This window comes from Colius striatus, chromosome 13 (genome assembly GCF_028858725.1).
Source record: "Colius striatus isolate bColStr4 chromosome 13, bColStr4.1.hap1, whole genome shotgun sequence".
In the NCBI taxonomy this organism is placed as follows: Eukaryota; Metazoa; Chordata; class Aves; order Coliiformes; family Coliidae; genus Colius; species Colius striatus.
In genome coordinates, this window is record NC_084771.1 from 12652187 (window position 1) to 12676244 (window position 24058).

The window sequence follows — 24058 nt, forward strand, 5'->3', positions numbered from 1 at the left end:
TTCAAATGGAACAATTCAGTAGTATTATTTAATATCTCATTGATTTGAGAGACACAAGTCCAGTGGCTTTTAAGTACTAGTCAGGTAAACAATTCCCTAAATCTTTTTACCACACCAGTAACCAGTGGAGTCCCAACACCACCACATGACTTCTGTTAATGAAAAGACTACAGGAAGGTGAAACATCTCAATGGTCTTCATGAGCTTCAAGGTTTAATTGCTACCATCTGCATATGGAGAAGTGGCATAAGTCAATATTTAGACTGGCCCAAACATTAGGGAGCTTAGTGTTTCCGAAGAATACTAACTAAGCAATTTGAAAATGCATGGACAGACCTAAGTATTTACAGGACTTCTGTCCATTACTGTTCCCAATTCCAAATGCTATCTCTTTAGATTAAATGCAGTGAATTATGAAACTGTCAACTGACTTTGAAGGAGAAACAGAAATATATAGAGAGCAATAGAGTCACTAATCCTGTGACTGGGGACAGGATACAGATCCAGTAGCCAGACCTTGAACCTTATTCACTAAACCCTTTGCTGAAGGCTTGCTGACAAACACGGTTGTTCACATCTATAGCATAGCTGCTATCTGCGTCTTCCTTCAAAATATGCTTTAAGCAATGGAACTTCCCAGCAGATACTAATGATTATTTTTGAGCTGGCTGCAGTTGTAACACGATTCACAGAGGTAAATTGCTTTCTAAAGCACTTAGCAACTATTAGCCTGTTAAAGAAGCTCTAAGTCATCCAGGTGACCCATGATAAGCAGGGGTCTGTGGAAACTATGACAAGTTTTACTCTCAACTAGAATATTCAAGTTATGGAGCTTCCATATTGTATAGAGCTCAGTGGCAGGAATTAAATAAAACAATATTCTGTTCTGTTTTCTTCAGGAGTTAAACTTATTCTGATGCAACAGAAACAAAGCAACTAAGAATATTATTGGGGATTTGTTCGTTTATATCAGTCAACCATTGCTCTGTCAGAGGACAGTGCACAGTCTCGGAAAACAAAGTAAGAGGTGGAGCCTACAGCTAAAGATATTTTAGAGAGCATATTCTCTGATTTATTTAAAACCCACAGTCTTTATGTAACTCAGTAAAAGCCTGCCAAAACCATATTGGCCAGACAGTGAATTCTTAATTTGGTGAATCTCAATAGCTTGTTTTTGAAAGGATTATAACCTTATTTTCTCTGTCAAATTACTGTTCAATGAACCGTGATTGCAAGTGTTCTGGTCTCTGGTAAACGGCATCTTCAACAATCACTCCTGGCATGTGCCAGTACTCTGGTATTTATCAACAAAGAAACTGACTTCGTATCAATATATTCTTATCCAACCAATCTTTATTACTTTATGATGTATCAAAGAATGTGGTACATTATAAGGCTATCCTTTACATGCAGCTATACATTTCTTTTGTTCATGTACTGATTAATGAAAAGGCCAGTGAAACACAATGAAACTTTCAGTTACTATTCAATATAGAGTAATTCTTTACATTGTGTGCATAATCTGCCAAAAAGTATTTTAGTATGCTTAGTCTGCCAAAAAATAATTTAAGTATTGACTATCTTACTGTCTTCCCATTATAAACAGATGTTCCAGCTTTCAGAGTAATGAATTTAGGAATTCCCTGATAAATTACATAGCCACCTAGGAGCTGAATAAGCATAACTGATATGGCAGCATCGTATAAAAGAAAATCTCATAATGCTTCTCAAGAAATTCAAATATTAACATAATGCAGATGAACAAAGTAAGTACATAATCATGATATTTCACATGTCTTCCTTTCAGCATTTTCTATGCATACAATTTCAGGAAATCATTTATTCTGGCAAAGAAGTTACTTTAACAGTTGTCATCCCTTAAAATAATATCACATCTTTTATTACTATTTTTAACAGGCATTTCTAACTTAATTCCTTTGTGGTGTCAGAAACCCACTAAAACTAACCAGTTTTATAATTTCTTCATGGTTTCTTAGTACAAAAATACAGCAAAGGTTTCTACAGAAAATGCAAGTTTACATTTTAAAAGATTAAAAAACCCAAAAGGCCACCTGTGTTCTGATAGTTTGACAGAGCAAGTTAACTCCTCTCTTAACGGAGCAACCAACACGTCAGTATTTTCTTTGGGGGCATACAGATACTAACACAGGCTACTGCTAAAGGTCTGAAAGTAGGATGAATGCCAGAAGAGCACTGGAAGGCACAACCTCAATCACTTGGGATATACACAAAGCATTATAATGGCATAGGAAACATGCTTCCGCCCCCCTTTCTTATTATGACCACTAGTTCCATGCTGCCAGCTTCAGATATCACTGCTTTTACCCAATAGCTTAAAGGGTGTATTTTTAACAGATGAAGTAGAAGCTGTTAACTAGAAACACTTTGCATTTAATCAGGTTACTAGTCCATTTAATGCTGTTTGCTTGGGACAACAGTAAGAACAGAACATTTAAACATTTGTTTAGTAACATCAATGATACTGAGCTCTTCTAAATCTCTACTCCAGGAGAAAGGGATAAAATAAAGCTTCCTGTTTCTTACATTATAAAACAAATACATGTTTCTATATCCATTTTCCACCTTTCCCCTAAACTAAAGGTGTTCTGTAAAAGGAGAACAAGAAAACCAGGCTCTACATAGCAGATAAAACCAGGGGGAACTGGCATTTTAATTTCACAAGGCCCTGGCCAACGGTATTCCAAACCCCTGAAACCATCAAAGAAGGACAAAGGCCATCACCTGCTGATGGGCAGCAAGCAGAGGTAGGTAGCTCACCAACTTTAGCTGCTGCTCAGACACGAGATGTTCATTGCAATGGCCAGCTTAAGAAGTGTCCAAAGGGGAAACTGTACTGAAGCAATGTAGTCTGAGCAGCTCTGCAAGGCCACAAGGGGATCAACACACACAAACTTACTTGAAGGACAGGGACACTGAATCCTGTTCAACCAGAGTCTGGCTCAAGGCAACTCAAGTTAATATAGAAGCAAAGTTTTAGAGACTAGTGCATATATGTCAGGTCTTTAACCTTTTTTATTTCTTTCTTTCTTTTAAAAAATACAGTCAAGTCTCTTTGGACTTGAACACACAAATTGCCATCTTGACAAAAAGTTTCTGTCCAAGCACACAAGCCCATGGCATCAACAGAAATGATGAAGGCTTCTAGAAACACTCAGATTACATGATCACGGGTCCAAGCGTCAATGGATCCGAGTGGGAAGAGGAACATCACAGAAATCAGGATATTCCCAACATCACTCAAACATTTTTCTTATCACTTCCTTGTAAGACCACACTGTGACCAACGGCAGCAACAAAATTAGGTCCCACAAAGCCACCAGAAAGGACTGAGCAACCATTTCAGTATGATTTCCCAGGGATACACACAGAGAAAATGTTCTTCTCAAAATTCCTTCTTAAACAACTAAACTATCAGAGATCTCAAGCTGTTTGCAGCATAATTACAGCCCGCTGGTTAATTCAAATTTGTTTTCCACAGAAACAAAGCAATATTTGGCTCCGTCATTGCTATAAAGCTTTTGTTCCTAACAGTATTTAGTCTCTCTGGGAGCCTTAGTATCACATCCACGTTTATCTATTTGACAAAGGGTTTACATTCATTCAGCCATTTGTAGCTTAAATTTGCAGACTCAGATTGTTTAATGATGCTAAATTAGAAACGGTTCTCTAACAACTTTTTGCCAAAGTTGATGTTAGTCTATTGATTCCTACTATTAAAAAAAGGCAAAGCAAATATATGTTTTGTAGCTTTTCTACAGAAGCAGAAATACTTGTATTTTAGCTTTTAGAATGTCAAGGAAATAAACAGCCACTCACAGGTTTTGTAGTTTAGGCTGGACTTGACACTGCACATCCTATTCTCTGCCCTTTATATTTTGTCTTTCGTGTTCAAAAGACAAGCCATCATTTTAGCAAGGCAGCTTAATACCTCCTGTGCATTGCAAAACACTTAAAACCATTTTGCATGCACCAGCAGACTATGGTTCTACCTGATGTGTCTTTCAAGTTAGTTTTCATACACATAGGAATAGCTCCTCTCTACAAAAATATCCTATACACAAAAAAGGTGGCACCTGCACATTCAAGATTTGATCGTAGAATTTATATCCTACTCTATTCCTGTAATAGATTTAGAAACAATTCTTTTCCAGAGTATCGGCTTTTTTCCCCTATATACTGTACAGAATAATTTTGATAAAAGCCAGGAAAAGTAGTGAGCAAACCTTAGGGTTTGGTAATTAACTCCTGCTCTTTCTGCTGCCTAGGTCTGCTCTACCATTCCTCTTGCTTTGTCACCTCACACTTGGTTTTGCATTCCTTTATTACAGTCTCCTGGGGAGAATGTATGGAGGCATTAGTTACTTTAAACTACACTTTTTATTCCCCTTCTACATAATGGGTTTAAATCTAAGCATGTCAGATAGCTGGTGTGACTGACTTGTCCACCATGAACACACACATTTTTGCACCTTTTATATTGCAACAATCTCAGTCACTGCTGAACAAAATATTACAGCAATTATATAGATGTGCACTTCCACTTCAGTGTTATAGCTACACATTATTACACTACAATTCCCACTATTACCATTTAGAACAAGTGATTATTGTTTTAAAACCCCAATATTCACCAAGTACTTGATGAAAATCCATAGGTATCCCCATCCAGACTTCAACAGAATACACCGTGCAACACTAGAAAAGCCACTGAGCAGAAAGCAATGGGACAACAAGATTTTTCCACAATAAGAAGGAAATAATAGCAAAAGTGACAAACTGGCAGAACTGACATTCTGGCAGAATAGGTTCAGTAACATATTCAAGACAATTCAATAAAGATGCTATAGCATGTCACAACAAAATGTCAATATTGCAACATCATGCTTTATAAGGAGGAGAACATAATTTTGAGGACCTGTAAGCCTGTAAAAAAAACACACTTGTACTGGGAAACCTCATGATAACCAGATTTGGTTTTCCAATGCCCTTGTTTTTACCAGTTCTATATTACTATAATTAAATTCCACATTTCTAACTTAGAATAATCTGTTAAAATACCTATTATTTAAAAAGCAAAAGTAAGATCAGCAGGCATAAATGAGAATTCTATATATGAAATTGATGGGATTAGGAGTAGTCTTCTATTTGTTAGATGTGAGCCCTTCTGTTCCCTACCCACCCAATTCATCTGTTTGCATGTGTTGTCAGATTAGTTTAAAAATACATACATTTGGGTTGACCTGGACATTGATTTTCAACATGTTGAAATTTGCCACACCTCGGAAATAATTGCTTAAAATGGAAATGTTACCAGATAAGTGAGTCTGTTTTGGTGTGAATACCACCTAGTCTGTCAGATGCTCAAGAGCCCAACAAAGGGTTTATTTACTAAAAATTACAAATGAAGACAGTAGAGACAGACAGAGTGGATTCACAAAGAAATCATCTAATTAATTTTTCATTTATACCTTTCCCATTTAAGTATAACATAAACTCTATATGTATTTAATTAGGGTAGAAATTCAAAGAGCTTTCACTGTAGAGCAAAACAGAGGTTTGAAAGATGACACAAAAGCATTAACCTATATAAGCAGCTAAAACTAACATTGATTACTCCAGAGTATTAAGAATTTATTCTACTTTTCTGCACAGTAACTGATTTCCATTACTGCAAAGCATTTCCTATCATACAAATTTCCCAACCACATGACCCACGGTAGAGTGTGTTGCAAACCCTTTGGCTGCAGTATATTCGGAATATCACATTTATTTCTCGTAACATTAGTCAGTTATTTATGAAAACACATGCAAAGACAGCTTCTGTTAAAAGTATCAACCCCTTATTCCTTGTAAAAGGGTAGAAGGCTCTAAGTTTATTCTGTACTAAGGTGTTTTTTATGTACTTATTTTTCAACACAGCATGTCAGAGACTAAATACACTTAAAGGAACATTTAACTTTTCAGAAAACAGCTAGGAATCATCTCACATGAACACAGGCTTATAGAATAAGCCTATGGCGTGGTATTTTTCGAAATAGTATTTTTGCATTATTGAATTATTTGTAGATGTACTTCAAGGTACTTCTATTTCCAGAATTTTCACACATATTTCTCCCATTCATGTTAATGGAAGATGTGCAAAATGTTAGTAAGCAATATAAATTACATCACTAGTGTGAAATAAGAAAGCATTTTCCTTGTAATGTATGAGACAGCACCAGTGAACAATACTTGAGACGTATATTTCTGCAGGGGAGTTGGACTAGATGATCTCTAAAGGTCCCTTCCAACCCCTAACATTCTATGACATTTCTTTACAGCCCAAAGCTGCTATATAGAAATAAATTCTGATTTGTTCCTCACTTTCTCTGAAATAGTGCTCCAATTCTTAACCTATGCTTATGGCAGTCACAGATGTGTTTTTGGTTTTAATATGTGGCTACCAATATACAGCTAAGGTGCAAAAAAATACCTCTTCTCTAATTCGGTAGTATTCACTTTGTGCTTTCCTCTGAATCACTTGCTGAAACTGCTCACCTGCCCACGTAAGTGACCTAGGTCTGTCCCCACATAGTAAACACAAATGTGAATATGGTTTCACTAGTGAAGCATAAACTTGCCGTACCAGTTTTCACAGGTATTTTGACAAAAGGAATCTATATTCCAAGCCCCAATGCTGTTCGTATCGTAAAGGAAAATGTAAAGCAGCTTGACAAAGGCAACATGCACGTACTTTTTTCTGCACATTCCTAACTCATAGCCTAAGCCAGGCTGCATTACAACTACATGTATTAGTCACATGTCAATGCTCCAATTCTAATTCCATCTGATTTTCCCTATGCGATGTCACTGGATCTCCCAATCTACCTGGGAGAAAGCTCAAGCTACTCCACATTAGTTCCAACAGAAACCAGGGGATGTCTGCATTCCCCTCCAGCCTTTGCCCTCTGTATAATGTGAAGAAGTACTTCTCGGAGTCAGGATATAATGAGAATATCCTTAATAAATAATTAGTAGTAAACAGTCACCAGTCAAGAGGCAGCAGATCACTGCTGCACCTTCCCATTGCCAGGAAAGCAGTACCAGATCGACCGAAATCAGCAGACTTTCTCGTAACAGAACCACATCCTCGCCTACAAAGCCATCAGCTCAACTTCAGCAGGTCTTTTATTTCATGTACTGCCTGGTCACAAATTTCCCCACAGCAGAGAACTATCTGAGATGAGCTCTTCATATTCATTCCCTGTGTTGGGAACTACCATAAACTTCTCAAGCAGACACTGCAGCTTGCACAGCTGCACAGCTTGTAGGACAGTTGACTCTTCTACAGCAGTGTCTGGTCCATTCAAGAAGCCATACATGCTCTTAACTGCCAATCTCAGCATTTCAATACAAGGAAACTAAGGCAGAGTTCAAATATTGTGTACACAGACCAAAACCAACCCACTAATAAAATCTATGTGTCCTGACAATCAGTTTAATAAGGATGATGAAGCTTTTAAAGTTCACGTCAGCTTTACTAGAAAAACCTGAACAACTGGAATTTCAAGCACAGAAAAAAATTGTCTTTAAGACCTCGTTACTTTACATTCCAAAATACACTACAAACCTATTTTCTAAGATTAGTATGTCAAGTATTAAAGAATTTAAAAATCAATTATATCCTTGTATACTCTAGATCCAAAATACCAAGTAGTGTTCATCTGTTAATTCAAGAGTTTTACAGACATTTATTTTACATCAACACACGTTCCATTTCACATGCCATCTACTCCTCAATCTTTTACTCAAAACCTAAACCTTTCCCTAGTGTGCAGAGTATCATTAATAAAAAATTTATAAATATATACATATGTGAAAAACATCAGACCATGTAGAACATCAGCAAATTGGCTGTAATTTCTGCAACAGACATCTATTTTACCGGTTCAACCTAAATTACAAAGGGGGTTTTTATCAGTTGATATCAGCTAGCCTAAGCAAATAGGTGTCACTTCATCACGTTTCTCATTCTTTATAATAAAGTATATCAAATATTTTATGTTACATTTAAGAGTCCTTCTAATGTCAGGACGGGGTGCCAGTGAAATCTACATGGACACTGGGATACACTGAGCCCTTCTAAAAAGCTGATTAAGGCTGCAGATCACATATTTCACACGTTCCAGATAAGCTCAACATCCTATAGTTAAGCATGATCACTAAACCTGTGCACATACTTTCAACACACAGAGATAATCAGCTAATTGATCTCTATCATAAAAGGCAGATCATACAGAGAGCAAGTTAAAGTCAAGACACAAAAGAAACCGTATGTTTCAGCAGCAGACAAATGAGACTAGGCTACATATTTTCTCTTGCACTTATTAAGTACTATATTTGAAAAAAACAAAAGCATAACATACAACTCTAAAGACATTTTCTCTGAAATAGGTTCAAAAGCCTGACTACTACTCTTTTTACTCTTTTATCAAGATACTTTCAATGTATTAAGTTGTATTTTTAAGGAACTCCGACTAAGTAATCATTTATTGGAAACAGTTTCTCTTCTGGTAGCCTTAAGCATATTTGGTGCATTTAGTGAGTGAAAAGACTGTAGCATTTCCATGAAAATTAATCTTGAATGGCAATCTGCACAGCACAGGTTCCACACAGGCAGGTTAGGTCCTTCAGTGCCAGTCTTTCTGACCGAGAACAATAGTGACCACCATACTGTTGTATTCTTTCAGCTCCACTGCTTATCAATGCAATTCTCAGCAACAATCAAAGACGACCTTTACAGGACCTGTAAATACCTATTTCTTACACAGCATACCTCTACAGTAGCTGAAGCAAAAGCCTATTTGCAAGACAACAATACAAGGTCAAAAGCACTAATATTGTAGGAATTAGGCTTGCATACTATTAGAAGGTAATAAGTCTTCACAGTAATTTCCAGATAGGGAAGTCAGCTACACTGCTACTTGCACATTTTAAAGCAACACTCTCATTTTGAAGGAGGTGCTTCCGTAAATAAAGGCAGAAGCAATTCAGTATCATATGCTTAGTTTTATTTCACAGAAGGAAAAAAAAAAAAGCCACCTGTATATGCTAACACAGAACTCACAGCAACAAAAGGTGAACAAAAGCTCCATCAAGATTTGGCAAGACAAAGGCATATTGTTTCCATGTGTATTAAAATACTCTTATGTGAAGCTACTTTACATGGACAAATTGCCTAACTATGTAAATATTCAGATCTGAATTGTTTATACCTATGTGTTAAGCTTTTATTATAACTTTGCAAAAAAGACATTTGATTTGTATTAAGGTTAAGACTTTCAAGTTTAAAACAAGATCCAAGCAGGATTATTTCTTTCATATGAGAACTTACATGAACAAAAGTGCAGTACAATACAGCAGGTGATTTCACGTTTGATTTCCAAGAGTAACAGTCAGGAGGAGGAAATGTTAGCATATACATTACAAAGAAAGGCTGCTTCAAAGCTTAACTTGTCAATTCAGGATCAGCTCTACAAATTAACAGCAACACGAACTTTTCAAATGAACAGATACGACTAGTATTATGGATATGGCTTAACCTGCACGATTTCTCTACATTCCAACAAAGAGGGAAAGACTCGACACAACATCCATCATGAAACATCCAGGATAAAATCTGGGGGGGGGGTCTACATAGAAAGCAAGGTAAAATTCTGAGTGCCAATGTCATTTAATATACAATAGGGTAATCTGCCACAGGGTAGTCTCACGAAAGCAATCCCACCTTATTATCCTCATTTCTCTCACTTACATGTATGCTGGAGAAAGTGGCGATGACCTGGATGTTTTAAGCACAGGAACTGGGAATTTCCAGATAGCAGGAGAGCTCGTTTTCCATTTCAATGGCATGTTGTCACCACGGTACTACAATAACAGTAAACAGCGTTTCCATAACAGACTACCAACTAGGACTTCCATTCCACACACTACTGACACAGCAGTGGCTGCTGCTAAGAACAAGGAAATGATTCTGCCAATGCCCTTAAACCGATGCTTCCAATCTGTAAAACAGGGCTGCAAGGCATCTCCTTTTAAATCCTGCTGTCCCCTAAAGCAATATGATGATTCTATCCTTCTAACTCAACAATAGTGCCACCTCGTTAGGGAAGCGCTGACTGCAGTAGATGTATAAAAAAAAAGGAAAGACTGCACTGTGCACACCAGCACAATGCAGCTTTATTTAATAAAAGCAGCTAATTTTTAAAGAACTGTTTCTGATGCTATTGTTCTACCTTAACAGGGACACTGCAGCACTCTACTATATTCTCTTCCTATTAACCTCATTTCTGACCAATGGAAGCAGGAAAAAAAATGGGTTTCATATGAAAATGAAACAACATACCTACTCAGAATACACTTGTCATCCTCTGAACATTCTTCTTTTGAGCTGCAACAATACAAATGGGATATAAATCTCAGCATAGCCTTAGGCCACGGCTAATAGAGATCAGTGGCTAAATTCAGCAGCCTGTTTTCCTCCTGTGCAAGCTCTGACCAAACAATACAAGAATGCCATTGTGGAAAAAGCCCATTGCAAAAATCAGTCCTTCTAATCCATAGCTAGGAAGACAAAATAAAGCGCAAATCACTGCAGGTTTCTGTATGCTCTTCTAATAGCTTCTGGTTCAGGATGCTCTCATTTTCCTATTCTCATTTCCAAGGAGGATGAGCAAAATCTCACGCATTTGACAACATGCTATGGGAACACAAATATCACTCTGTCTTCTGCAGTAGAGAAGCAGAGTAGCACGCTGTTAATAGCAGGCTTTGTAGGGACGCTATCAACAACCTAATTCTCAACGCCTCTCCCCCCTCCCCAGCAGCTCACAAATTGCCTGAAGAACTGACAAAGCAGACGGTCACGCAGGTGTCCATAAGGGACCACTCTGCAACTCTGTGCTCCACTTGGTGACCTCCTGGGGCTGATGCCAGCACGAAGCATAGAAGGCAAGCTATTAAAAAGGGGAAGGGCGAATTTAATAGCATATCATGCATAAGCATAGCAGGTTTCTAGTGAAAAGAAGTTGAGCTTTGACTATACAGATTCCCTTATAGGAATATAACAGAATGAAAAACAATTATTTAATGTATCACCAAATTATACCAAATAAACACTAAGATGTTTAATCTACAGACATCAGAACAGACTTTGTACAGCAGACAATTTTTCTGTTCATCAGGACAGCTTAATCCTATCACAAAAAAAAGCCAACACCCTGTCACGCTATTCAGAAACTAAGAATAGAACCAGAAGCAGAATTTCTATCAATTTCTATGTTTTAATAACATTTAATAACACTCTCATAGGGTTTTTTTGTAACAGTGAAGCCTACATTGTTTAGTTTATTTTTGGAATTAAATCACCAGGGAATAGCTGCTGCTTCTGATCATCATTTCTGAAAGTGTTTGCCCAAAATACTTTTGGGCATTTGAAGCTGTTACCATAACATCACAGGCAAAGAACCAAAATAACCCAGGATGGTCAGAGATAAGGGCCAATTCAATACCAGATGCACCTATTTGACAAAAAATTGAGGAGCTCTCTCCAACTGCTTTAAGGAAGTTCTAAATTACACACAACACTAATACAAGCAACAAATTCCACGGAAATTGCTACCTGAATGCTGAATAGACGTATGCCGTGTAGGACAAGTGTGTATATTACAAATACTGAGAAACACTAGCCCTGAAGAGAGCAAGTATGCAGCTTTAGGATAAAGAAATCTTACTTTCAATAAAAGAATTCATGCATTTACATGCAACAGCCATGCCTGCCTGCACGCATTGTAAGTATTGCTGCAAGAGCCTCATACATATACATCACACCAGACTACTAGATCATGACTTCTCTGAAGGCCAAAACGTTAAGCTGAATTATAAACACAAAGGGAAAAAAAAAAAATCACAATTCTGAAATCATGGATTCAATTTTGCTTTTGCATTTGCATCATGCAGAAAATGTCTTAAAATACAATAAGCAAATGTTCTCACTCCCTTCTGCACGTTGAGTGTGCAGTCAGTGCAACAACTGGTAACTGCTTTTAAAGTCTCTAGCTGCTTGCTCTGCCATCCCCAGGGAGCTGATTACACTCTTATTAACAACATTAACAACAGCATTAATAATATGAGACAGATGTTAAGGACAATCAGTGGGACATGTTTTCAAAAGTATCTCTTTACTTTCGACCAGTAAAGTAAAAGCCAACTCAAGCCACAGAGTCATTCCCAAGCATTAACTAGTATTTAAGTCAATCAGTGCCCATCCAGAAGTCAGAGCTACTTCTCACTTGACCCCAAGACCATTCACCTTACAGAGCAACATTAGTCCTCCAATATCTACTCTCCAGTGGCTACTTGAGTTCCCATTTATTTTTCCTTTTAATTCACAAGAAATCTAATTTGAAACTTCACAGAAACAAAAATAGTAACAGTAAATATATTTTTAAAGCATATGAATCCCAAGCACTGTCGAACTTAATGATCTCCTAACATGCTGCACCCACTACTTTAATAGATGGCCAAAGTACAAGACATGGAATTAGAGGAAACAGCATGCCAGGTACTACTCTAAAAACGGGCAAATGCTTTTCACTTGCAAAAGAACCACATGAGAAATTAATCACCTATCTGCACGTTAAAATGAAAAAAACCCACAAACCCCTTTCTTCTGACAGTCACAAATTGGTTACATATTCCCAGGGAAAAAGAAAATCTAAATGCATTCTATGCTTTTACACAAACTACCCCTAAGAGAAGGGAAAAAACACAGTCTATTATTGTTACTTTAATTAAGAGTTAAAAATAATAGTTTAGTTACACATTTAAAAACATAGGAAAAATAATCTGATCTCATGGAGTGTATTGCACTAAATATACTACATTTTCTGTTCTATTACATCACTTTGCCACTCGTCCTCAAATTAACTGGTATTGGGGGCCAAAAGGAGCATTCCAACTCTGTGCAGAATCCTGCTTCCCAAGAAAATAATTATTCCTAGAGCAGTGCTGTGAAAATACACCAAATAGGAGATTTGCTTTTAAGTTTAGAACTCTTAAATGCTGAAGTCCCATAATAACTGCACAGATTAAACACCTTATTGGGATCATTCAAGGGGTTCGCTTTCTGTATTTCTCTCACAGGCAAATTCATGTTCCAAGAGCAAAAGTATTATCATTTATAAATTATTATTTATATTTATTATTTCTGTATACGAAAGATGAGAATAAACTATAATTTCCACACTAGTTTTTCCAAAACTGCACCAAGCAGACAGACAGCAAAGTAATTGCCAGGTTATCAAGCACTTCCACAGAAAACTCCTCCATAAAGTAACTGAACAGGTGGCAAAAGAAAAAAAGGAAACGAGAATACCAAAGGCAAGATCCCAAGCTCCCATTTTACAGACCTCAGCCATTAGCAAGGTCAGAAGCTATTGACTGAGGCTGTATAGCAGTGCAGCTCTGATTCCACAAAAAACCCCAAAGAGTGCTTCACAGACCAAGGCATTTCTTATCTCTCTTCCTCCATCCTCCACCAAAACCATTCTTCATTATTGATCAAGAAGCAAGATTTGGCCCCAAACAAGAGAAGCAGGCAGCACTGTATTGTGCAAGCACATGAGCACATCACACACACAACCACTCCTTCAAAGTGTGATGATCACTGCATCTTTTCATCTCCAAGCTCTCCCTGGTCTTCGAGATAGAAATGCAGTCAAAACCTCTTCTCATTCTCTTCCTTAGTCTCCTGACATCCTCCTCCTTGCTTTGTGCAACTTGAACACTTAAATTGCTACCATGTTGTTTCAACACATGTGCCTTCATTGCCTTTTACCTGCATAACACCTCTTCTTACAGTAGGCTTATATTTCTGGGCCATGTATACTTCCAACAAAACCTTTAAACTGTCTCTGCATTTCCCATAAGACTTCATTCACTGCTGTTCAAAGAAGAAAAAGTCAGACAGATGTATGAGAACCCAGTGGCACCACAAAACTTTACTAGTCTAAATTACTCAACCTTGGAATGACACATGAATTTTTATAAGAAAACTAAAAGTTAACTTCTAACCATGCCATGGGATTGTCATAGGTTTGCACAGATTGAGTTTAACTTCTTTTTTCAGCCCTTAAACTGTTAAAACAAAACAAAAAAAATATTTTCTCAGTCAAGTGATTTTCTGCGGTTAAAAGATTCTCTGTTCCGCTCCAACAAGCTGCTTACCTCTCCCCTTTTATTCATCTACCAAGTATCAGAGGAACTGAAAGCACTAGGTGGAAGGAGGGTTATGCTATATGGAAACGTTCTCAAGTCTTGCAAACCCTCTCTAGCATGACCTGAAAAGCCTTCTGCACTTCCAGAACCCCAGGCTTCTTTTAAGCTTTACAGAAAGAAAAATGTTCAAAGTTACAGTGACAGTGTGATTTACATCTCCCAGCTTCATGTAGAAATGCAGACAACAGAAAGATCTAAGTATTTGTCACAAATACTGTTTTCTAACATTAGACTTTTTGCTACCAATAAAGCATTTATTCATAGAAGATGCCAGACTCAACAACACAGAAAAAAAGGTTAAAATGGCAGCATTAAGACTGGTAAATACGTTCAGATCTCCAAGGGTCTTTTCTTAAACAGTTACATTCTAAAGATTCATTGGTACAAAGTCACGCTTCTGTTTTAGAACACGCACCTTGCCATGTGATAAAACCTCTGCTTTATGATTGTAGCACTAGCAAAGCTCACTCCATACTGAAAAAAACTCAGTTTCACATTGGAAAGAATTGCTCTGATCTTCCGTGTATCTTACAACTACCAGTCTGCTGAGCTGATCTATACTACTACACACAGCCATTTTAATACAGGAGAAAATAAAATAGAATCCCCAAAACCCAGTAAAATATTCACAGAGCCATGGAATTCAAATGTAATAACTTTAACTTCAAATCTGGAAGTGAAAGTTCAAGTCTAGACACTGAATAGGAATAAATAATGATGACAGCGATAGTTTAATTGGCTTCCTTACTCAGCTCCTTCCCCTTCACATGGATGCTTCTTATGTCTCCACCTTTGGCTTTTCAATCTATTAAACTGCAGCTGTTCCAGTTACTGGAAAAGAATAATTAAATGATGGTGTTGACAGCACTGCCTTATATACAAGACAGCTAATTAATACAATTCCTTTGAACATATATTGTTAAAACATTCATACCAAAATTCACAGAATCTCAGAATCTCGAGAGCTGGAAGAGATCATCTAGTCCAACTCAACTCCTAGGAAGGGAATGCATATCTCTGCATAACAAGGAATCCAAAGGAACATTTGCAGTTCCTCACAGCGAAACTGTAACCTTCCCCAAATATTGAAGTATAGGGAAAAAAAAGGTAATATGCACCTGGCTATACTTTTGTTGAAATCACAACTTCTCCAGAAACCTCAAAGATCTCCTTACAAAGAAAGAGTCTTTCAATTACATTGAAGTAAATTAAGAAATAAGCTTTAAAACAGCTGAAGACAGTTCTGAGAATTATACACACACTTTGATTTACTATCTGCTACGTTGTCTCAATCTTTTTAATAACTGGGGGGGGAAAAAACACCCTCAGACACTAGATATAAATTACAGCATCTCTTGGAAGCAATTGCACTGTAGACATCAAGATGCATACAGCCTTATAAATGGAACAGAGATGCTTACAAAATAGCTGCTATCAAATATATTGAATTCTTTTTACATTGGGCTGACTGCTCAAGGAACAAGGAATAGTCATAAGTTGTAAAGCATAAAGAAGTGAGATAAACTAGGTTTGTAGCCAATCCTTTCTGTCTAAATGCTGTAAGCAGTACAGGTTCCTGTCTGTACAGTAACATCTGTAAGGCCATTTCTGAAATGGGATAGGAAAAAAAAAATCCCTAAATCTTTAAATATTAAGTTAAGCAGTCACTCGGCATGTACCACATGTTTAATAAGAAGCATTGCAGTTTGCCATCCACCCACTCAGCAGTTTTTTCCTGCATTATGAAATTGCTGCAGTAACATTTTAGGATACATCATTTCAATGAAAATTATTTTTATACCTAAATATACATACACATACTATATGCATGTGTATATATAGCATCTGTATATATATGTTACACATGCACTATATACATACAGAAGTTTTTATAGAGAGATATATATAGACATATATATGACAAATATTACCCAGCAGCTGACACAGCCACTTCCTCTTCCTTCCCAGACACCTCAGTTAGGAAAGATTCGAGTTCTCACATGATTTTTGAGACTACCAAAAATGTATGTTCTTCAACAAACCAAAGAGGCAGCAGCTGGTTGACTGAGAAATAATCACGTTGAGTAATGACTTTTTCCATTTCATACATTCTTCAAAACCCCACAGCCTGGTCCTTGTAACTACCATTCATTAACAAGAAACACATTTTGATGGTCCAAGTGTTAAATTTCTGATATTATTCAGCAACAGTAAACAGTTAAAAAAAGCCCACATCATTTCCATCAGGTCACAATCAGATACTCTTAAAACCATTTAGTAAATGTAACTTAGGCTAAATGTTAAGTCAGCTTCCCAGAAACTGACAGGAAAAGGGTGACACACAAGAAACAACCAAAGTTAATTGCTCCAATACATTTTTTATTTTAATAAATCCTTCTAAATATTTAAAATGTATCCGAAAGTACATTTCATAACTATATAGAGTCTCAGAAATAACTTCAAATCTGTTCCTAAGTATGTGTTTCTAGCTATTAAAGTAGTTTATATTTTGTGACACTTATGGATGCCCTTCATTTTCACGTGTGCATTCTTGAAGAGGGCTTTGCTCCAAAATTGAGTTAAGATTTCTAGCAAGAAATCACTTCCAAGAGTCAAGATGCACTGTTAATGACAAGCTACAAGATATAATATGCAAGAAAAAAATAATTAAAATACAGCTTTGCTTAGGCAAACTACTCTTACATAAAAGACATGAGGTAAAATAAGGTCTTAAAACACTTAGTAGGAGGTAAAACCAAAGGGAGTTAATGAAGGTTTCTAACTTTTGATCCAAGTCCATGTAGTCTGCTGACAACATACTGCTAAGAAGAAATGCTTTTGAATTAACATCAAATTCAGAGAACCGCGCTCATCTTCCCCAGGTGATTATATTTAATAAATCCCCACATCAATCTGAATGTACAGTCACAGCAGCCAGATTGACCCTGAAGAAAATAATTGGGCTGAAGCAACAGTTATTTTCATTAGGTCAAACTGTGAACTACAAAGAATTTCTAAACAACTCCTCCACAGATGTTATGGTCTGTTGGCTGTTCAATTTATATTAGTACAGTATGTCCAAATACATTTACACATCTCATTCATATGATATAAACATATGAAACAATTTAGTAATTAAAAGGAGGCTATGATTGAGCACCAGCCACTAACAACTTCAGCATTTCCTGCACCACAGACAGCAAACTGCATATTACATTGGTTATGTGCTGGTTCAATATTCTTAAAATAAAAGTTTGTAGTCTTTTTCTTTCATTCTTCCATTAGTTACATGGAATCTGTTAGTCATTTGGCATTCCCTAAACCATATTGGCATTATCCACTGGAGTGAGCTTTTGTGGTCCTGCACACCTACAACAAAGCAGTCCTTGTTGAACAGAGTGGGCATGAGGAGGCAAGAATAAAGCACATTGATCCCTGCTCGTATTGTGTGTTTCTGTAATGACTCAATTTCTTTAAAAGACAAAAAGATTAACTTTTTCTGAGCACAACAACTCCCACTGCATTGTGACTTCTGATGGATCCACTCTGTTAAACTGCAATCCACAGAACTTCCAGCGTGAGCAGTCTGACATGTTTCCCTCAGGAAAGATTGACAGAGGAGATCAAAAGGTTTTGACAAAGATGCCGATACTTCAAGTCCAGGCTGTCAGAAATCACTGTGTGCAACCTGGGAGCCAAACATCAAATGTGGTTTCTTTCCTTGGGACCCCCTTTCTCACCAAATCCAGTCAGTGATAACTTCCACACTGTCTGTTCCCAAAAGGAATGCAAAATTGAGTAACCAAGTCTCTTACTGTGATGCTCTTCCATTCCCAACAGCAGCAGTGGAAACTGACAAAAATGGACAGTTTTCACAGGCTCTTTCACTGGAAAGAGGGCCAGGAGCACAGACACTGAAGATGTACATTGGCAGCTCAAGGAAGATTTGGTCCTCAACAATGCCTGTAATCATCCTTTCAGCCCTGACTACGTGGACCAGTCTTAACTGCAATATTCTTGCAGTTAGATACTACCTCTCCAGAAGATAGCTAGTTATTATCTGCAATAAAAGGAGATTTTCTGTAAATTCGCACTATTGGGTGTTACACAAATGACCCAAAAGTCACAGTCTTTCACTTTCAGCTGAATGGGTTGTGTGGAGGTGTAGAATCAATGACTACACGTTCATTCCAGAGAATTAGCACAATCTTCATGGTTACTATAATTTTTTTAAAAATAAGAGACTTTCAATGTGTACACCTTGCTTACAGTTAGATTTTTCCAGAAGATAAAAACAGATCACAAAATGACACTTCATGTTAAACATTCCACATTTCATATTTCTCTGAAATGTATCACTGTATTCAGTTTCTAACTCAGCAAGTGTCAAAACTCCTGCATAATAAATTATAGAAAGAAAATTACAAACGGCTTTCTTCTCTAGCATGTCTGAGAATACAAAAGTAAAGAAAACTGTACGTTTCCTAGGCAAAGTTTCAAAAGATGTAAGTTATTTACTTCACTGAAGTTGTTTATGACAGGCAAACATACAAGCTATGAATTCATTTCCAGAAGCAGATTTAAAGTGACAGTTTTAAGACAGTCACTTAGACTGGAACAACTTTGCAGTTACAACTTCCCTATTTAGTGACAACATAATTATTTGCATAATTTAGGATTAAATGAGGACATACTGCTTTGCATAAAATAACTGTATGTACAGAGAAGTCTACACACAAGCTGTTTCTAGGAAGGCCCAGAGAAGAATGCTAAACATATTGAGTTGAAAACAATGATATAGTTACATCAAGAGGTTTAAAATCTCCTGATTATAAACCTTTCTTTCATAAAACTTCATCTGACTCCTAAGGAAAACTGAAGTTCATTGCTTTGAGAAAGGTTTATGTTGCAGCTTCTACAGGTCCCGCTGCTGAGCCATTTCCCCTGCACTACTGCACACTCAAGGCAGTTTTCTACATGTTTACCGTGGTGTACATGTGATCACATCACTTCACCCTAGAAAACTCTCATTTTGAAACACAGAACTGGAAAAAACACCCACCCAAAAACCGAAAGCTCTAAGGAGAAGAGGATTGCATGAGGTGGGTCGAAGGTGACAGCTACCGATAGCAGAGCTGCATCACTTCCCTTCCAACCTGCCCTGATGGCAATTCAGTCAGCAAAAATAATATAATTCTACAAAGAACACTAGACCTTTATGCAAAACAGTCACATCACTCCTCTGTGCTGCCCCAGAGAATCACAGCAGGCTCAGGACAAATCACATTACAGGGAAAAAAACAAACTGTTAGATGAGATGTAAAGGTCCTCTGGGGGAACTGATATTGCACCAAAAGACTGTACAAAAGTCAGCTAAAACAAGAAACATTCAGATTTCAGCACCTTCTGCAGCTGCAGTTCTCTACTTTTTTACAGTCAAAACAGGTTGCAGTTCAGTTGTTTGCCTGCCAGAGGGTGCTGAAGGAAAGAAAAAAAATTCCATCTATCTCAATATATCAAGGTTTGGTTTTCTCCTGCATCATTTATTCAAACAAAATTAAAAAGGGTTTAAAACAAAACAAACCCTAGATGGGTCTGGCCCAGGGCAGTCACAGCCTCATCCCACCCAGGGCACCCCTGTACCAACACTTCCACTACCAAAACATTGCTCAGGCTTCTCTAAGGCAGAACTCATCACATGACATGGTATCTAATGCCTTATTACATCAACTTGACATTAAATGCACAGCAACACTGCCAAAAGGACAAAGTTTCCAGTTTGCCAGAACAAAATACATATTATGCTGATAAGAGATTTTAATTTAAACGCTTATTGGCCTTTTTTGCACGGAAAAGGTTACTGGTTCAAGCACTTAACGTTGCTACACCTATCAATGAGTATGTGGTTAGAGCTGCTACAACATAAAACTGTAATTAATATGTTACCATATTCATAATTTATCCCTGCATTGCACCAGCTAACCTGAAGAGTTCAGAACAGGCAGGAATTGGTCTCATTTTGTAAATTATCAAAGCATTCATGGGAAACCAGGCTCCTGTAACACAGCTGAGGAAAGAATTCCACTGCACATGTGATGGACAACTTCTCATCTTGCACATCAGTTAAACTACTTCCAACTTCACAAACTTCAGATCTAAGAGACAGCATGGGTCCCACCACAGTTTTTCACATTTTGAAAAACAGTAGAATGAGTATACCTTTAAATAGCTCCCTTCACTATTAAGGGAGAAGCCGATAAAACTTGCTTTAGACCAAAATTTGACCTACAGCTTTAAAATAAGTTTTGTAGCATCCTGTGCTTCTTGCAATGAAAAAACTTTTAGGAAAATCAGTTCTGCCACCTTCTGGTATTAATAAGAACTGCTCTACAAGATAACATGGAAATTTATGAAAATAAGTACTTAAATGGTAAAAAGCCAGGATAACCAGAAAGCTAACTTCATGTAGGACATTGATGTAAAATCCTACTTTTCTTTCAAGTTTCAGTTGATTTGTACAACATCATAAGCTTGGACTAGCTTGTGTCCACTCTTAAAAGTTCCTAAGCCTGGTGCAAACACAGTATCATTTTCTCATGTTACCAGGTTTGATGTATGAGCTACTCAGCTTTTTGCCCCATCTCATCAGTTACAGCAAAGGAATAAAAGACAGAGTTAAAAAGATAAGCAAACTTGTGAAGAGGTTTCTGTACAAAGAACAACTTGCAGATTGGCCTTAGCATGGAAAGTAGATAGGCAAGAAGAAATACATTAAGAGCCTATGGTGTCACAAAAGTCATGCTAAAGGTGTAGAGGGAGTCATTATTCACCACCTCTGCAACACAATGAAGAGAAAGGTTCAAAATGAAACTACCAGCTGTCTGGTGAAAAGGTAACAGAGGAAACTCCTTCACATAACATGCTTCAGCTATTATACCATCAGCTTTTCAGTAACCATTTCTTGTGACAGCAACTGTGAAATGTAATTTTTTAGAAGTGGTTAGTACTGAGGCGCACAGTAGGTGACTGTCACACACAAGACCAGCAATCGAACTTCCTCACCTTACCTCCCACTACCAAAGCTTCATTAATATCATAATATGGCAAATATAAATGCAAGAACAAGTATAAACACTATTCCTTCCGTATTATACTTGGATCAATGCCATATAATCTGTACTGCTAAGCACACAAGGAAGGATGAGTTTAAATTGACTTCAAGACATTTTTCATCATTTCCAACCTGAGCTTTCAGTATAAAACCATTTCTACATGTCAAATTTCCATTGACAATTTCCCAAGCAGAAAAAGCAGCACATCTTCAGTGAAAGGAGAAAAAAGCTACAGAATTAGGTGTGAAATAACATTAATAAATTATGTGGATAACTGACTCCAAGCATGTCAACTCTGATGCTCCACTGTTCTTCACAAGACCAACATTTAGCAATTCTCCAACCTTAGACAATCTTTGATGCACAAATTCGATATTTCTGGTTGTAATTCTTCACTTTAAGTTCAAACTGCTCAACTTCAACTACACGAATTTGAAACATCATTAGGAAACTTGGTGATAGATATCAGACAAATCCAAGCCCATGCTCAAGTAGTTACATATAAGCAGCAGAACCAGCTGAAATACAAAGACGTGTATAAGGATACCCACTTGCTCATCACACCTTCCCACAAGCCTTTCCTATTCTTTCAGCTATATACATTCACATCCCATTATATAATCACTTTCCTGGATCTCCAAATCAAGCAAAACTTACATTAAACAAAGCTTTGTTCTAACCTGTTCTTACAATTAAGGTTTTTTACTCCTAAGTTCAGCAGTTTGGTTTCTGGAGATGATGCAATTACCATTTTGCCCACACAAAACTAAATGATAATATGCAGAAGGGTGTATACACATCATGACAAGTACAAAACGTTACTTTCATCACAAACAATACCAGAAGTAATGCTGTAACACCACTTTATATGCCTGAAAGGTTTTCAAAGAACCTCAGAAAGAATGAATATAACACCAAAGTTGCACAATACGATCTCATAAGAATCACGATACTAACTCAGACCAGGCAAAATACAACTGCAACCACCTGAACAAAATCTTGCTGCATATTGCACAGTGTTGCCTGGAAAATGCAATGCTAGAATGCCACATAATGAAATGTTTTCTAAAAATCTGATTACTTTAACAAGTCAAGCACTGACATCAGTCATGCTTGAACTGTTCCTGCCTGTCCATGTATTTACAGATATCTGTAACTGCCACTGCATAGATTCTGGCAGTTTAGCAAATCATTTCTTCACTTACTTGGAATACTGACTCTAAATTGCAAACCTTAAACTGAAAGCAGTATTGGTGTCTAGTGATTCAAAGGCAATCTCAAATGAACTCGTTACTTTTATGACACTAAAATCCTTGCAAGTTGAAGCTTTTGAGGCCTTTGAATAGCATATACTGGGAACACGAAAAGAAGGCAAGATTAATTCTGGGGGCACCTGGGAAATCTCTGCTGAGCTAGCCACACAATATTCCAAATCCAAAAGCACAGGATACAGCAGTGAGATTAAGAAAGGAAGAAGGCAAGGCAATAAGCCAGATATTTATTCAATAGGGTCAGTACTGAACTTGAAGAATTTGTCAGGTTGAGATAAGATGAACATTTGCCACAAGAGTCTCTGGGAACACTGAAATAAAAACCATCCAGTGAATAATAAACCTAGGCAGGGAAACCAACAGTTACAACAACTGCTAGGCCACGGGAGTATTATATAAACATTACTACAGAAGAGGGTTTTTTCTTTCATGCTTCTCATCCAATTTCTGCAACCTTATGTTCTGGCTCATATCCTGGATCAAGCAACAACATGCACAAAAACATACCTTCTTCTGTTTGATTCTTTCACTGAAGTTGAAATATAAGCAAATGAATAGCACTTTGCACCACAAAAAACAGCTGCTGGGGAGAATAGTTTTTTTAAGTATGACAAAATTTGGCTGGGTCCTGGCAAGTGTTTTCAGGGATTCTGGGGGGAGGGGGGCAATGGCAATACTCAATTCAAGCACAAAATACTGATTTATTAAAAGGAAAAGACCTCTCTGAAGACTACCAGGGATGTTAAATAATTACATTCCACAAACAGTTAAAAACTGTTCAGGATTCTCATCCATCATATGAAGCAATTTGATGTAAAATAAATAAATCCAGTATTTGCAGAGAAGCAATCTATTTGAGATTATTTTCTTCCAACACCCTAGAACAATGCACAAAGCACAGTGTGACTAAGCTTTTACTTCATTGCTGTAATCTGATGAAAGCAGATAGAATCTAAAGGGCACATGTAAAATTAAGTAAAATTATTGAGCCTTAGCTTTGTTTGTTGAATGCACATAATAAATTCTTTTTAACAGCAAATTCCAGTAATGTGATTCAGTTCATTTACCCTCTTTCTCCCTCCCTTGGCTCCCAAGTTCTGCATTGTAAATGGTCTTATAAGCTAGTATGTTAACTGTTCAGAGAACAAGGCCATTCCTGTTCTTAAACAACACTCCTCATTACTCCTAAAACCTTGCATAGCAGAGAGATTGCTAGTGAACCTTCAGATCCAGCCATCATGCATCACTTAATTACCCCTCATCTTTGTCACACCCCACTAAACAGCAGCAATGAAAAGGATTTCCGGTTTACAATGA

General features: G+C 37.2%; 1 protein-coding gene across 7 annotated transcripts in view; it reads right to left on the bottom strand.

Annotated features, from left to right (window-relative positions):
* The window catches only part of KLHL13 (kelch like family member 13), an 81342-nt gene that overhangs the window by 25245 nt on the left and 32039 nt on the right, over positions 1 to 24058 (bottom strand). Inside the window, exons 1-2 of one of the 7 annotated variants that reach the window (XM_010201812.2) lie at positions 10427 to 10446; positions 9836 to 9948 (exon numbers count right to left, since the gene is read on the bottom strand). The exons of 5 other annotated variants lie outside the window; for them this stretch is intronic. In XM_010201812.2, the coding sequence (XP_010200114.1) occupies positions 9836 to 9933 (98 nt within the window). In that variant the 5' untranslated portion in view covers positions 9934 to 9948; positions 10427 to 10446. Of the gene's footprint in view, positions 1 to 9835; positions 9949 to 10426; positions 10507 to 24058 lie in introns of those variants that run through there. One more of the 7 variants, XM_010201813.2, reaches the window with a different exon arrangement.